At 42.3% G+C, this 14995-nt stretch overlaps 1 protein-coding gene across 5 annotated transcripts in view; it reads left to right on the top strand.

Annotated features, from left to right (window-relative positions):
- LOC122550913 (interleukin-13 receptor subunit alpha-1-like) overlaps positions 1 to 13032 on the top strand; it is a 67056-nt gene extending 54024 nt beyond the window's left edge. For 4 of the 5 annotated variants that reach the window (XM_043692344.2, XM_043692345.2, XM_087988382.1 and 1 more), the window contains 2 exons: positions 4794 to 4884; positions 12392 to 13032. In XM_043692344.2, the coding sequence (XP_043548279.1) occupies positions 4794 to 4884; positions 12392 to 12460 (160 nt within the window). In that variant the 3' untranslated portion in view covers positions 12461 to 13032. The remainder of the gene's footprint in view (positions 1 to 4793; positions 4885 to 12391) is intronic. The other variant, XM_087988384.1, reaches the window with a different exon arrangement.
- Positions 13033 to 14995: the final 1963 nt, after the last annotated feature.

Genomic DNA, 14995 nt, shown 5'->3' with positions numbered 1-14995 from the left:
GTTCTTTGGAGGCTCGGTGTGGACTTGATGGGCCGAATGGCCTGATTCCACTTTGTAAGGATTCTATGATTCTTTAAAGGGTGTTAGAGAAACAGAAAGGTTCAGGAATAGTATTACGAGTTTAGGACTTCGGCAACTAAAGGTATAGTTGACAACTGGGGAGGGATTTAGAATCGGTGTGCCCCAAAGGCTAGAGCTAAAAGAACGCAGGTATCGAGAATAATTCTGAAGCTGTAGGAGGTAACCCAAATAGGAAGGATTTATAAGGATCTATGAGGGTTTGGACCAATGCTTCCCAAACTTTTTTCAATGTCACCCAATTTTAAGGTTTGTGTGAGGCGGTGCAGAAAATCTTCTCAAACAAGAAAAGGGAGTCAGAGCACACAACCCCAACATTGCAACTCATGATACCCACTTAGGTTGCCAATCCTAATATTCTGCCACAGAAGAATGAGTAAAACAAGATGAGATTTATTAAACTTAGCACCAAGAGTCGAACTTTTGCTTAAATCCAGTGTAAGTAGGAGAAAACATAATAATATGGGTGCGTGAAGACATGGACAGTGGAGCTTTCGATGCCATCAAGATTGTAAGAATGTAGCCAAAGCAGTGCCATGTCCCACCTTATAGGGCACTAGTGCGTGGACAAAATACTTGCTGTATTTTAACTGTATTGGTCTAGTGGTTGGAAGAAATTCAAAGAAGATTTGCCAAACTATTATCCAGACGGGACAGTAGTCTTTTGAAGAAAGGAAAGGCTAGACCTGTATCCACTCAAAGTTGGAAGAGTAAGAGACAACTTGACTGAAGCATATAAGATCCCGGTGAATATTGAAAGGGTGGAAATACAAAAAGAGAATGGGGAGAAACAGAGATTCTAAAACTAGGGACCACTTAAAAATAAGTGATCACCCATTTAAGATAAAGATAACAAGTCGATTTTAATTATTTTTTGAACTCTATATGACAGGGGAGTGAAAGCTGAGTCCTTGAATGTTTTTAAGGTTAAAAATCACACAACATTAGGTTATAGTCCAACAGGTTTATTTGGAAGCACTAGCTTTTTAGGCGCTGTCTCCCCATCAGGTGGTTGTGGAACATGACCATACGACACAGAATTTACAGCAAAGGGTTACAGTGTCATGAAGTTATAATGATATAACCCTGTGTTGTGTGATATTTAACTGAAGCTGTTTAATATATCATTACAACTCCATGACACTGTAACCCCTTTGCTATAAATTCTTTGTCGTATTGTCATGTTCCACAACCACCTGATGAAGAGACAGTACATCGAAAGCTAGTGCTTCCAAATAAACCTGGTGGACTATAACCTGGGGCTATGTGAGTTTCAACTTTGTCCACCGCAGTCCAACACCGGCACCTCCAAATCATAACATTGAGGTCAATTCTTAACAAGCAAGGGGATGAAGGTGGCACGGTGGCTCAGGGGTTAGCACAGGGACCCGGGTTCAATTCCAGCCTCAGGCAACATGAGTTTGCACGTTCTCTCCGTGTCTGCGTGGGTTTCCTCTGGGTACTCTGGTTTCCTCCCACAATCCAAAGATGTGCAGGTTGGGTGAATTGGCCATGCCACTGTTAGGGATTAGTCAGGGATAAATGTAGGATCGGGGAATGGGTCTAGGTAGGCTACTGTTCGGAGGGTCGGTGTGGACTTGTTGTGCTGAAGAGCCTGTTTCCATTGTGTAGGGAACTTAATCTAATCATGAAGGGTTAATGGAGGTAGGTACATTTGTGGAGCAATCAGAGCGGTCATGACTATACTGAATGGAAAAGCAGGCTCAAGAGACTGAGTGGCCTATTCCAACTCCTAATCAATAAGTTTGAAAGTGAATGAAAGGCTTCAGGCAGGATGAGGAAAAGAAGGAGGGATAATTTCTCATAGTCACAGTCATAGAGACTATCAAGCCTGGTTTTGATAAGTATTTCCATACTGTTGCAAGGTAGAAACCAGCAACACAGACATTGTGTTCCATGCAATGTAGACACGGATTTTGGAGGAGATTTGGGCACCACATTGAAGGAATGAAAAGAGTCATAGTAGTGGGTCAGGATGGAGGGCTCAAGGTTTGAATGTTTAAGCAAAGAGTTGATGAAGGAAGATTTGAAAGAGAAGGCATCAGTACATGAGGACTGAGGAAGATAACAAGTGACATGGGGTCAGAAAATTCAAGTTGGCAGTATAGTGGGAATAGGATTTATGCGGCAGAATGTCAAGATGATCAATATGATGTTGAAAATTAAAGAAACATTAGCTTGATCATCAAGTGGGAGGAGACAGTTGAATCATTCATAAGATTAAAAGAGTGTGACCAAAAACAAAGTGGGTTCCTCACTTTTGTTTTGGAGCTGAGGATGGAGAAGAAAATATGATGGGGATGGAGAAGTCAAGTTGACAGTGGAAAACAGAAGCCAGAACTTATCTTTGCACTCCCAAATGATTCTCAAATGGTGCGTAGTTGTGGCAGAGGAGATGGTCTTTAATGTGGTCAGATTTGGTGACATGTATTTAAATCTGTTGTCTGCAATATCCATTCAAGTTTGACTACCCTGGACTTAATGGGAATGTAAAAGAAGATTGTGTCAGGGGAAAGCAGTCAGGATGAGAGAAAGTAGTGGTTTTAATTAAAACCTCTTTACTTACTATATTAGAACCATTCACAATTTTAGACATGCAATCAAATCTCTGAAATACTTTGTTTTAAGGAGAACAAACTGAAAAATTGTTATGAAAGGTAAGTTTAATAAATATTAAAAATGGCGAAATTGATTGCAATAATTGACTTATCCTTGCTGAATGACCTTTTAGTAGTGAAATCACACATATAAAAATGTGAAAAGATGAGACTCTGGGACTACTTTGTCCAATCCATTTTGAGTTTCCATTTTGGCCATCTATGAGTACTTTAATGAAGAAAATCCCAAGCCTGGTTCATCCTTCCTGAAAGTTGTAAACTTTCAATTCTCATACTATGCATAATAATCTCAGGTGGAATTACCATGAATGTATTGAACTGAATTGAGTTGAATAGAATTAGCTTTATTGTCACGTACTGAAATACATGCAGTAAAAAGTGTGCATGTCCCCACTTACAGTACCACCTTAGGTACAAAGGTATATCTTCTTCAGTTACAAGATCTTAGAAAAATAGAGAAATAAAAACTCTGACATTGTAGAAATAAAAGTTCAGAATAAAGGCCTTCCAACCCAGACCATGCTGGCATCAGGTGACACTGTATCTTGGCTTCAGACCATGCCAGGTTTCACCTCAAGGTTCATGAAGTTGGGACATTGCTCTGGAATCACCTCAAGACCAGGAGGCCGTAATGAGCCCATGCCAAGCTGAGAGACCGCCACATACAGCCAGAAGGCCAAGGGGAAGCCACGTCAGGCGGCTGCCACATGGGGCCGCTACACCAGGCTGGAGGGAAACCACACCACACCTGGGGACTGCCTCAGAGGGCTGCTACGCCAGGCTGGGAGAGCACCTCACCACACTTGGGGTCTGCCACAGGGAGCCGCTATGCCAGGCCAAGAGGAAGCTATGCCAGGAGGCTGCCATGGGAGGATGCTACCACATCGTGTATGCGCTGAGGCCAGTGGTCATCAGAGGCCAGAAGTCGTTGGAGGTGTGAGAGAAGAAGGAGAAAAGAACACAAAGAGGGATAAAAAAGAGAAGATAAAGATTGGCGGAGGGCATGAGCTCCAGCCGAGGCATCCTATTCTGCAGCCATCTTGGACTGGACATCATACAGTTAGATATATAATGTAGGTAGATATACTATTACCATGTAAAAAAACAGAGTTCATGTTCTTGAATGACAACATGATCCCTTTTCTCAAGCTACAAATTGCTGAGTCAGGGAAACTTTTGCAGCTAAGTAGAGAGCAGGGTTGTCCAAGGATGTATCTACCTTCTGCTAGAAACTGCGATAATTTGAAATAATTCTTCTAATATTTTGCCCAATGTTTTGCCCTATCTTCAATATGGTAGTGAGGTCCCTTAGCTGGGAGGTGTGAGAATAGTGTGCAGGCTGGAGGCCATGTTATTTAAAGTCATCAATCACAGCCTCAAAATAGGAGACGCCATTTAGGACTAAGGCAAGGAATCATAGAATCTCTACAGTGCAAATGGGGTCATTTGGCCCAACAAGCCCACACTAACCCACTGAAGAGTATTCCATCCCATCCCATCCTATCCCTGTAGCCCCATATTTACCATTGTTAACCCACCTAGTCTGCACATCCCTAGACACTATAGGTAATTTACATGGTCAACCCACCTAACCTGCACATCTTTGGATTATGGGAAGAAATGGGAGGATCCGGAGGAAACCCACACAGCCACGGGTGGGATTTGCAAACTCCACACAGACAGTTGCTTGAGGGTGAAATTGAACCGAAGTTCCTGGTGTTGTGAGGCAGCAGTGCAGACCAGTAAGCCAGTGTGCTGAACCTAAAGAAAGAGGAGGAATTTCTTAACTCACAAGCTTGTGAATCTTTAGGATTCTCAACTTTAGAGATCAATGGAAACGTGTTCATCGACCAGATAAAAGGCAGAAATTGATATATTTCTACACGTTAACTGTATTAATTGACACAGGGATAGGACTGGAAAATTACATTGAGGCAGTAAACCATGATCTGATTGAATGGTGGAGTGTCTGGAGGAGCTGAATGGCCTATTTCTGTTCCTATTTCTTCAGTTCCCATGATAACTTCACCAAAATATTCTAAAAATAACACGGCTGTACTTTTGTACTCTTACCAGGTTCAACTTATGGTCAAAAGTGTGTCAACCAATCCCTGATCCTAAGGAGAATTTCAGAGGCCTCTTTGAAGAATGTGATGGTGATTTTAAGGTAACAAGCTAAACTAATGAATAACAGAGGCAGAAAAATCCCCCACAGGACATGTAAAATTGTCATTGTTTACTCTGGGTGAAGCTTATAGGGGTCCGGGCAATTTGGGTTATAACGAGATTGGTGGCAGAATGGAACGAGCAATCCAACAAGGCCTGTTTTGATATTTCAAGCCTCTCACTCCATCATTGTGACAAGCATTGAAGTGAGATTCTTGCCAGGCAGAGTTGAGTTGACAATACGGTGGATTATTGCTGGTTAAATGCCTTGTTAATGGCTCAAGATGTTTCATTAACATGCAGCTTCCTATCTTACCAAACATGGAGAAATCTTGACATGGAAATCAGAGTGAGTACCGCTGAATGATATTCCTGTTGGACATCGGACAGCAACAACTCATGGTCACCTGTACACGCAACCGCACCCATGGACATTGGCACCTGAAATGCGCCAGCCTCCAAGATTCTACATGGCATATTTCTGATCTAATTGCAAGACTCTTCTGTGCTTTAATCCTGTACCTCAGGCTGTACTGGCAACTCTCATTGTGATACTACAGCCCAGCTCATAGATTGGCCCAGGCTGCATCTCTGGGCTCTTTACTTTCTGTCACAGTGCCTACTCACTCTGAATCTGCCTGGATGTTCACAGCACCTCCGCATTGCCCTGCATTTTTGCACCTTGCCCCCTCAGCATAACAGGTTCAGAATACTTCTGTCGTGTCTTGCTGTTTAATGTAGATATCAAGCCAGGAAGATTGTTATGGTTTTCAGCAGGCCTTCTATTAAGTGAAATGATAGAGCTTTCATCAGGGGAGCGTAAAAAAGTCAAGAGCAGCCTCCAGTATCAGTCCAGATGTTTGACTACTGCCAGTCAGGTACTCGGCGTGGTCAGAATCAGGATGTGGTCCATATCAGAGATGAGGAGAAAGGGAGGACTGCAGATGTTGGAGATCAGAGTCAAAAAGTGTTGGCGTTGGAAAAGCACAGCAGATCATTTCTGAAGAAGAGCTTATGCTCGAAACATCGACTCTCCTGCTCCTTGAATGCTGCCTGACTGGCTGTGCTTTTCCAGCACCACACTCTTTCAGTCAAAGATGAGGAACCAACTGTCAGGCATCCCACCACCTCTCTCAACTCTTTTCTCCATGCTGTGGCTGTTTTCCCCCTGGAATGTTTATCTGAGAAGTATTGCTTTTGCTCTGTGGCATTTGTGGCTCACTAGTCATCCCTCACCTTTGAGTCAAAGAATTATGAACTCAAGTCTTATTCTACATTGTAACATTGAACTCTGAGGTAAGAATGCACTGTTGAAGCTGCTGGCATTCAGAAGTGAAAGTTGTCTGTCTCTCAGATGGGCGGGAAATAGCCTGGGATAATATTTTGAAGGAGGGTACACTCTGCTGTCCTAGGCACAGACACTGGATCAATCACTTTCTCATAGCTGTTATGGAAAACCCATCGTGTGCAGGTTTGTCACCATGTTTCTACATTATAACAATGACTCACTTTAACTGTCTGTAAATAATGGTGAGACAGAACTGACTCTGTTACATAAATGCAAGATCTTCCTCCTTTTTTTAATCAGATGCCCAGGGCCAGAAGAAGTTTTCAATCAATCACTTTACTAACATTACATCAGCTGCTGTGACGCAATATGCACCCATACCCCGAGACCATTTGTCTGAGCTTCTGGATTACTAGACCTTACCACTCTACCACTGTCCTCCCTTCTAAAAGAAGAGCAAGAAGAAACTTGGCTGTTAATAAGATCATGAGATGGAGGAGCAGAAGTAGACCATTCAGCCCATCGAGCCTGCTCCGCCATAAGATCATGGTTGATCAGATAACCTTCAATTCTATATTCCTGCCTTTTCCTCCTGACCCTTGATTCCCTTAGTCATTAAAAATCTGGCGATCTCAGCCTTGAATCTATTCAATCCTCTTGAGACACTAGTTGAAAAAGAAGTCCAAAGATTCATTACCTTCTGAGAGAAGAAATGTCTCCTCATCCCTGTTTAAATGAGCAACTCCTTATTCTGAGATTATACCCTCTGGTCCTAGACTTTCTCTCAAGGGGAATCAAGTTTTTCACATCCATCCTGTCAGATCCCTTTCGTATCTTTTAATAAGGTCACCTGTCATTCTTCTAAATTCCAAATAATCTAAGCCCAATTTACTCAATCTCTCCTCATAAGGAAAACGCTGCATACCCAGGAGCAACCTTGTGAACCTCAACTGGACTGTTTCCAATGTCAATGAATTTTTCTTATATAAGGAGGCAAACCTATTCTCAGTAATCCAGCAGTGGTCTAACTCGTGGCTGATTAGTGGCTTTTATGGTTTTCACAAACCCTTGCTACGTTTGTAATCCAATCCCATTGCAATAAAGGCCATCATTCCATTTTCCTTCCCCAGTACCTACTAACGTTGAATAGCACCCTTAGTGATGCTCAAACATGGAGGATGCCTGCTTTACAAGGACAAATAACCTTGCAGCACCATCTCCCAACCTCACGGTGCACCAACGTGTTTTTCAGCCAATTCTTTAGCAGCAGCATCAGAGATACAGTGTAGGAAATGCGACAGCGAGTTTGCAAAGCACAAATAGCAGTGATATCATGACTAGAAGATCAGTTTTAGTGACCATGTTTGAGTAATAAATATTGTTTGTCTCCTTACCTCGAAATTGTGCAGGATATGTTGCATCCACTTCAGGATGGTAAGGCTCAGCTTAATATCTGATTTAAATGACAGTGATTGACAACATTGCCTCTCCCCTGCAGTACTGCACAGGAGCATCATCCTAGATCATGCATTTCATACCTCTGATGGGATTGGAATGTGAGGATCTTTTAAGTTGGGCATGAGTCTGTGGACTGAGCCATGCCTACATTATGAGACTCTCAACAGTGAATAGCATTCACTTGTAGTGTGTCTTGGGCAATAATGGATAGGGTGATGGGAGGGAAGGTGAGGGTGGGTGACTTGAGCTTACACATCTTGTTGCCTGAAAGTATCAGACTGGACAGTTACCATTTCAGAGCCTCATAAACTCAATAGAGTCATAGACTTGTAGAGCATGGAAACAGACCCTTTGTTCCAACTTGTCCATGCCAACCAGATGTCCTAAACTATTCTAGTCTCATTTGCCAACATTTGGTCCATATATGTCTAAGCTCTTCCAATTCATGTATCTATCCAGATGCCTTTTAAATGCTAGAATTGAACCAGCCTCCACCACTTCCTCTGGCAGCTCATTCCACACACTCACCACCCTCTGTATCAAGTTCCCCCTTAAGTCCCTTTTAAGTTTTTCCTCTCACCTTAAACCTCTGCCCTCTAGTTTTGGACATCCCCACCTTGGGAAAAAGACTTTGGCAATTCATAATATCCATGCCTTTCATGATTTTATAAACCTCTATAAGGTTAGCCTTCAGCCTCCAAATCTTCCTATAGCTCAAACCCTTCAATCCCAGGGAGATCCTTGGAACTCTTTTCTGAATCCTTTCAAGTTTCACAACATCCTTCTGATCGAAGGGAGACCAGAATTGAAGGCAGTGTTCCAAAAGTTGCATAATCAATGTCCTGTACAACCTCAACATGACATCCCAACACCTATACTCAATTCACTGACCAATGAAAGCAAGTGTACCAAATGCCTTCTTCACTACCCTGTCTACCTGTGACTCCACCTTCAAGGTCACTTTGCTTGGCAACACTCCCCAGGACCATACCAGAAAGGGTATAAGTCCTGCCCTGATTTGTCTTAACAAAATGCAATGCCTCACATTTATCTAAATTTAACTTCATCTACCATTCCTCGGCCCATCGACCCATCTAATTAAAGTCTCATTATACTCTGAGATGATCTTCTTCATTAGAGTGGTGCTGGAAAAGCACAGCAGGTCAGGCAGCATCCGAGGAGCAGAGAAATTGACTTTGATTTTCCTGCTCCTCGGATGCTGCTTGACCTGCTGTGCTTTTCCAGCACCACTCTAATCTTGACTTTGATTTCCAGCATCTGCAGTAGCCACTTCCACCTAACCTTCTTCGTTGTCCACTGCACCACCAATTTTGGTGTCATTTGCAAACTTACTAGTTGTTTCTCTTTTATTCATATTCAAATATTTCATATATGACAAAAAGCAGTGGTCCCATTGCCAATCCTTGCAGTACACTGCTAGTCACAGACCTCCAATTCCAAAAATAACTCTCCACCATCACCCTCTGTCTCCTACCTTCAAGCCAATTTTGTATCTAAATGGCTAGCTGTCCCTGGATACCATTTGATCCAACCTTACTAACCAGTCTACCATGTGGAACCTTGTTGAATGCCTTGCTGAAGTCTATATAGACAACATCCACCACTCTGCCTTCATCAATCTTCTTGGTCACTTCTTCAAAAAACACGATCATGTTCATGAGAGAGGATTTCCCACACATAAAGCCCTGTTGACTATCTGTAATCAGTCCTTGCCTTTCCAAATACATGTAGGTCCTGTCCCACAGAGTCCCCTCCAGCAATTCACCCACTTCTGACTTCAGATTCACTGGTCTATAGATCCCTGGCTTTTCCGTGTCACCTTTTTAAAATAATGGGACCATAGTAACCACCACCCAGGCTTCCGTCACCTCACCTGTGGCTATTGATGATACAAATATAGAGAAATCTCGATTATCCGGCATTTGATTATCTGAATATCGGATTATCCATCAAAATCACAAGATCCTGATGCTCGGCTAAACTATGCTATGCTGCATTTGATTATCTGGAATTCAATAAACCAAATGGAATACTGCCCGCCTGTGTCTTTTTGATAATCGAGGTTCCCCTGTAGCTCAGCAAGTAGCCTAGAAATCATTTCCCTAGTCACCCACAGAGTTCTAGGTTACACCTGATCACGTCCTGGGCGGCACGGTGGCACAGTGGTTAGCACTGCTGCCTCACAGCAACAGAGACTCTGGTTTAATTCCTGTCTCAGGCGACAGACTGTGTGGAGTTTGCACATTCTCCCTGTGTCTGTGTGGATTTCCTCCCACAGTCCAAACATATGTAGGTTAGGTGAATTGGCTGTGCTAAATTGCCCATAGTGTTAGGTGTAGGGGAATGGGTGTGGACTTGTTGGGCTGAAGAGCCTGTTTCCACACTGTAAGTAATCAAATTGTTATGCATTTTAACCATCCAGCACCTCCTCCTCTGTAATATCTGGACACTTTTCAAGATGTCATTATTTATTTCCCTACTTTCCTTTTCTCCCACAAACTTCTCAGCAGTAAACACCGATGCAAAATACTTGTTGAGCATATCTCCCTTTCCCTGTGATTATTAGTCACTGACCAGTCTTCTGGCACCTCACCCATGGCTATTGATGAGACATGTATCTCAGCAAAAGGCCCATCAATCTCTTCCAGCTTCCCTCACATTTCTGGGATACACCTAATCAGATCTCAGGAATTTATCTGTATTTATTTATTTTAGGACTCCAGCACTTCCCTTTCTGTAATATGAAAATTTTTGAAGATATCACTGTTTATTTCTCCAAGTTTGCGAGCTTTCATATACTTTGCCACAGTAAATACTGATACAAAATATTTGTTTAGTATCTTACCCATCTTCTACAGTTCCACACAGAGGTGACCTTGTTGAACTTCAAGGGGCCTTATTCTTTCCCTGGTTATTCTTTTGTCCTCAATGTATTTAGAGTCATAGAGCCATAAAGATGTACAGCACGGAATCAGACCCTTCGGTCCAACCCATCCATGCCAACCAGTAATCCCAACCCAATCTAGTCCCACCTGCCAGCACCCAGCCCATATCCCTCCAAACTCTTCCTATTCATATACCCATCCAAATACCTCTTAAATGTTGCAATTGTACCAGCCTCCACCACTTCCTCTGGCAGCTCATTCCATATACGTACCACCCTCTGCATGAAAAAGTTGACCCTTAGGTCTCTTTTATATCTTTCCCCTCTCACCCTAAACCTATGCCCTCTAGTTCTGGACTGCCTGATCCCAGGGAAAAGACTTTGCCTATTTATCCTATCCATGCCCCTCATAATTTTGTAAACCTCTATAAGGTCACCCCTCAGCCTCCGACGCTCCAGGGAAAACAGCCCCAGCCTGTTCAGCCTCTCCCTGTAGCTCAGATCCTCCAACCCTGGCAACATCCTTGTGAATCTTTTCTGAACCCTTTCAAGTTTCACAACATCTTTCCGATAGGAAGACCAGAATTGCATGCAATATTCCAACAGTGGCCTAACCAATGTCCTGTACAGCTGCAACATGACCTCCCAACTCCTATACTCAATACTCTGACCAATAAAGGAAAGCATACCAAACATCTTTTTCACTAACCTATCTACCTGCGACTCCACTTTCAAGGAGCTAAGAATCTGCACTCCAAGATCTCTTTGTTCAGCAACACTCCCTAAGCCCTTACCATTAAGTGTATAAGTCCTGCTAAGATTTGCTTTCCCAAAATGCAGCACCTCACATTTATCTGAATTAAACTCCATCTGCCACTTCTCAGCCCATTGGCCCAACTCGTCCAGATCCTGTTGTAATCTGAGGTAACCCTCTTTGCTGTCCACTACACCTCCAATTTTGGTGTCATCTGCAAACTTACTAACTGTACCTCTTATGCTCACATCCAAATCATTTATGTAAATGACAAAAAGTAGAGGACCCAGCACCGATCCCTGTGGCACTCCACTGGTCACAGGCCTCCAGTCTGAAAAACAACCCTCCACCACCACCCTCTGTCTTCTACCTTTGAGCCAGTTCTGTATCCAAATGGCTAGTTCTCCCTGTATTCCATGAGATCTAACCTTGCTAATCAGTCTCCCATGGGGAATCTTGTCGAATGCCTTACTGAAGTTCATATAGATCACATCTACTGCTCTGCCCTCATCAATCTTCTTTGTTACTTCTTCAAAAAACTCAATCAAGTTTGTGAGACATGATTTCCCAAGCACAAAGCCATGTTGACTATCCCGAATCAGTCCTTGCCTTTCCAAATGCATGTACATCCTGTTCCTCAAGATTCCCTCCAACAACTTGCCCACCACCGAGGTCAGGCTCACCGGTCTATAGTTCCCTGGCTTGTCGTAGAATCTTTTTGGATTCTCCTGAACCCTATTGGCCAAAGTTATCTTATGTCCCCTTTTTGCCCTCCTGATTTCCCTCTTGATTATACTCCTATTGCCCTCATACTCTTCGAAGGATTCACTTGATTTCAGCTGTCTATATGTATCATATGCCTCCTTCTTTTTCTTCTTCTTGAACAGAACCTCGATTTCTCTCATCATCCAGCATTCCCTACACCTATCAGCCTTGCCCTTCACCCTAACAGGATCACATTCCCATCTGGATTTTCATTGTCTCATTTCTGAAGGCTTCCCACTTTCCAACCGCCCCTTTACTTACACATTGCCTTGCCAAGTTAGCTTCTGGAGAGGGTTGACAAACAGCAACATAATACCCATGTTTTTTCTCTCCAACAGACATGGATTAATAAGAATCCATTACTGGCGACCAACCCAGAAGAATGCATTCCAACAACATTGAAATAAGTCTAGAAGCTTATATCTAAAAACTGGTATCAAGTGCAACTTTATTCTGGACTGCCCTTCATGATTACAACATTGAATGGACATTTGTTTCACTTTGGGTTGAGATGTGCATTTGAAAAGGAAAGTGTAATCTCTACTGCTATTGATGACAATTTTTACACGCTCTATTTCTCAGCTCACTGTAGTGTTTGCTTTACTGTTTGATGTACATATTTTTTGACCCTCACCAGATGTTACAGAAGACTGTCCAGGGTTGAGAAAAGCCTCAAGAGGCTGAGGACAGAGAAAAAGAGAAATTATGCACAGTGAAGAGAATTGGAGGCACCATCAAAGAGGAAGAAAAGGTGGTGGGGGGAGAGGGGTGAGGGGCAGGAGGATGGGAGGGCTGCTGGAATAGTAAGGAGACAGAGGAAAGTGGAAGCATCAAGGGCATAAAGGAGGGACAGGAATGATGGAGATAGCATTCACTGAGGAATGGCCTACAGGAAATAAATCGTCAAATTAAATGTGAATTAAATTGGAACTGTTAGTTCTGTCCATTGTTCCAATATTTGAATAAAAAGTAAACATTCTATTACTGTGTTGTCTGCCGATTAGCAGTGTCAAAGTTTTTTAAAAACTTATTTCAAAGGTGACGGACATTACTGAAAAGGCCAGCATCATTGTCTGTCCTTAAGTGCTCTTGAACTGAGTGTCTTACTGGGCTTTTTCAGTGAATAATTAAGAGTGAACAGCATGGCTATTATTCTGAGACAAGCATATGCCAGACCAGGTAAGAGCAGCACAATTCCTTTATTAAAAGATACGTGTGAATTTTTGGTAAAATCAATGGTAATCTTAGTAATGGTGACCACAAAACTTATCAGGTTTTATTACTTGAATTTTATTATGCTCCTAGTTAATGGTAATACTGGATAATTAATATTTTAGAATGAAACATACCTTGATAGTTCATGTTTTATTTTTATAATTGGTTAGCATGTGGTTATCCACTGAAACATAATGACAGGAGGCTGCAGATGTTCTTTAACAAAAGAACATAACTATTACACAAAATAAAGAAAACAAATAAATGATACAGTTTTTTTAAAAAAACATGTAAAAATCAGCAAAACAAAATTTTAATCTGTTTCTGAACACTGTCCTTCACAGATGTATAATTCCAAGAAATTTCACTCTGATCTCAACCTTTACTGAACTGACCCCGCTTTGCTTTGAGTGTGGCAGCAATTTTATAAATCATTCCTGAGTTTACCAGCAAGCCCTGTTCACAATTCTGATGGTCCAAACTCTTTCAGTTCTGCCAGTTTGAAGATTTCTATCTGAACTCTCCTGGCTTTGAAGCTTCACAAACAAAACCACTCCAGCTCGGTTGTCTGAGCTCCTGAACTGACTTGATTCTCCTGCAGGGAGAAGCTGTTTCATCTGTTGAAGTGAACTTGTCTTCCTCTGAACTAAAACTTTGAACCCTCTGCTCTGAATTAGAAACTAACTTGCTTGAATCTGCGTTGTAAACGCAACAATATAAACAGTTAATCTCTTAACGCTACAGATGCAAACTAGACAAGTGACTGAAGTCTCATACCTTCAAAATTATGTGTTTACTATCCAAATGACCTCAAGGTATTTAAACAAAAAAAACTTATGGGACAAACCAAAACCCATATGGCTCTGCTTTTTCTTAAAAATCCAAATCCCCAAAGTGTAAAACATAACATCACAATTTTAAAATTTTCTCACGGTCATAATGGGTTTTCAGTTCTTGTCCTCAAAGCATTACTTTGGACTTTTGGCTTGCTAGTCTAATGACATTACAACTACATGAACTTTCTCTAGAATTCCTACAGTGTAGAAACATGCTATTCAGCCCAACAAGTCCACACTGACTCTCCGAAGAGCATCCCACCAAACTCACACCTCTACCCTATCCCTGTACTTCTTGTGGCTAATTCACCGAGCCTGCACATCCCTGGGCACCAGGGGCAATTTAGCATGGCCAATGCACCTAACCTGCACATCGTTGGACTCATGGAGGATACCCATGGGGAAAATGTACAACGTTTACACAGACAGTCACCCAAGGCTAGGGTTGAACCTGGATCCCTGGTATTGTAAGGCAGCAGTGCTGACCACTGAGCCACTGTGGAGCTAAGCAAGATTCAGAGCTGTGCAAATATGATAGGATTCAAGGTAAAGCCTGATGCTACATTTATTCATTCAGACTTCATTTTCCAGTGGGTTTCATTGTTGAATTATCAGGATACTGAGCCAGCGCTGTTTGTTCCTTTGCCTGGCCAACGGCACTGAGTGTGATTATGGGGGTCTGACCAAATCTGGGAGTCGAATGCACCTGGATTTGTGATCTGTCGCTGCAACTTGAGGGTCGCTCAATGGTTTATTTTTCCGCTCAGTATAAACGTCAGCCTTCATGGGCTGCATTTGAAAAACACTATAATGCAATTACATCTGAAGATGGGTCACTAGACTCAAAACATTCATTGCCTTCTCTCCACAGATGGTGCCAGATCAGATGAG

This window comes from Chiloscyllium plagiosum, unplaced genomic scaffold (genome assembly GCF_037043375.1).
Source record: "Chiloscyllium plagiosum isolate Xiang-an unplaced genomic scaffold, Cpla_swu_hap1 HiC_scaffold_6, whole genome shotgun sequence".
Lineage (NCBI taxonomy): Eukaryota > Metazoa > Chordata > Chondrichthyes > Orectolobiformes > Hemiscylliidae > Chiloscyllium > Chiloscyllium plagiosum.
This window is presented reverse-complemented; position numbering and strand designations above follow the sequence as displayed.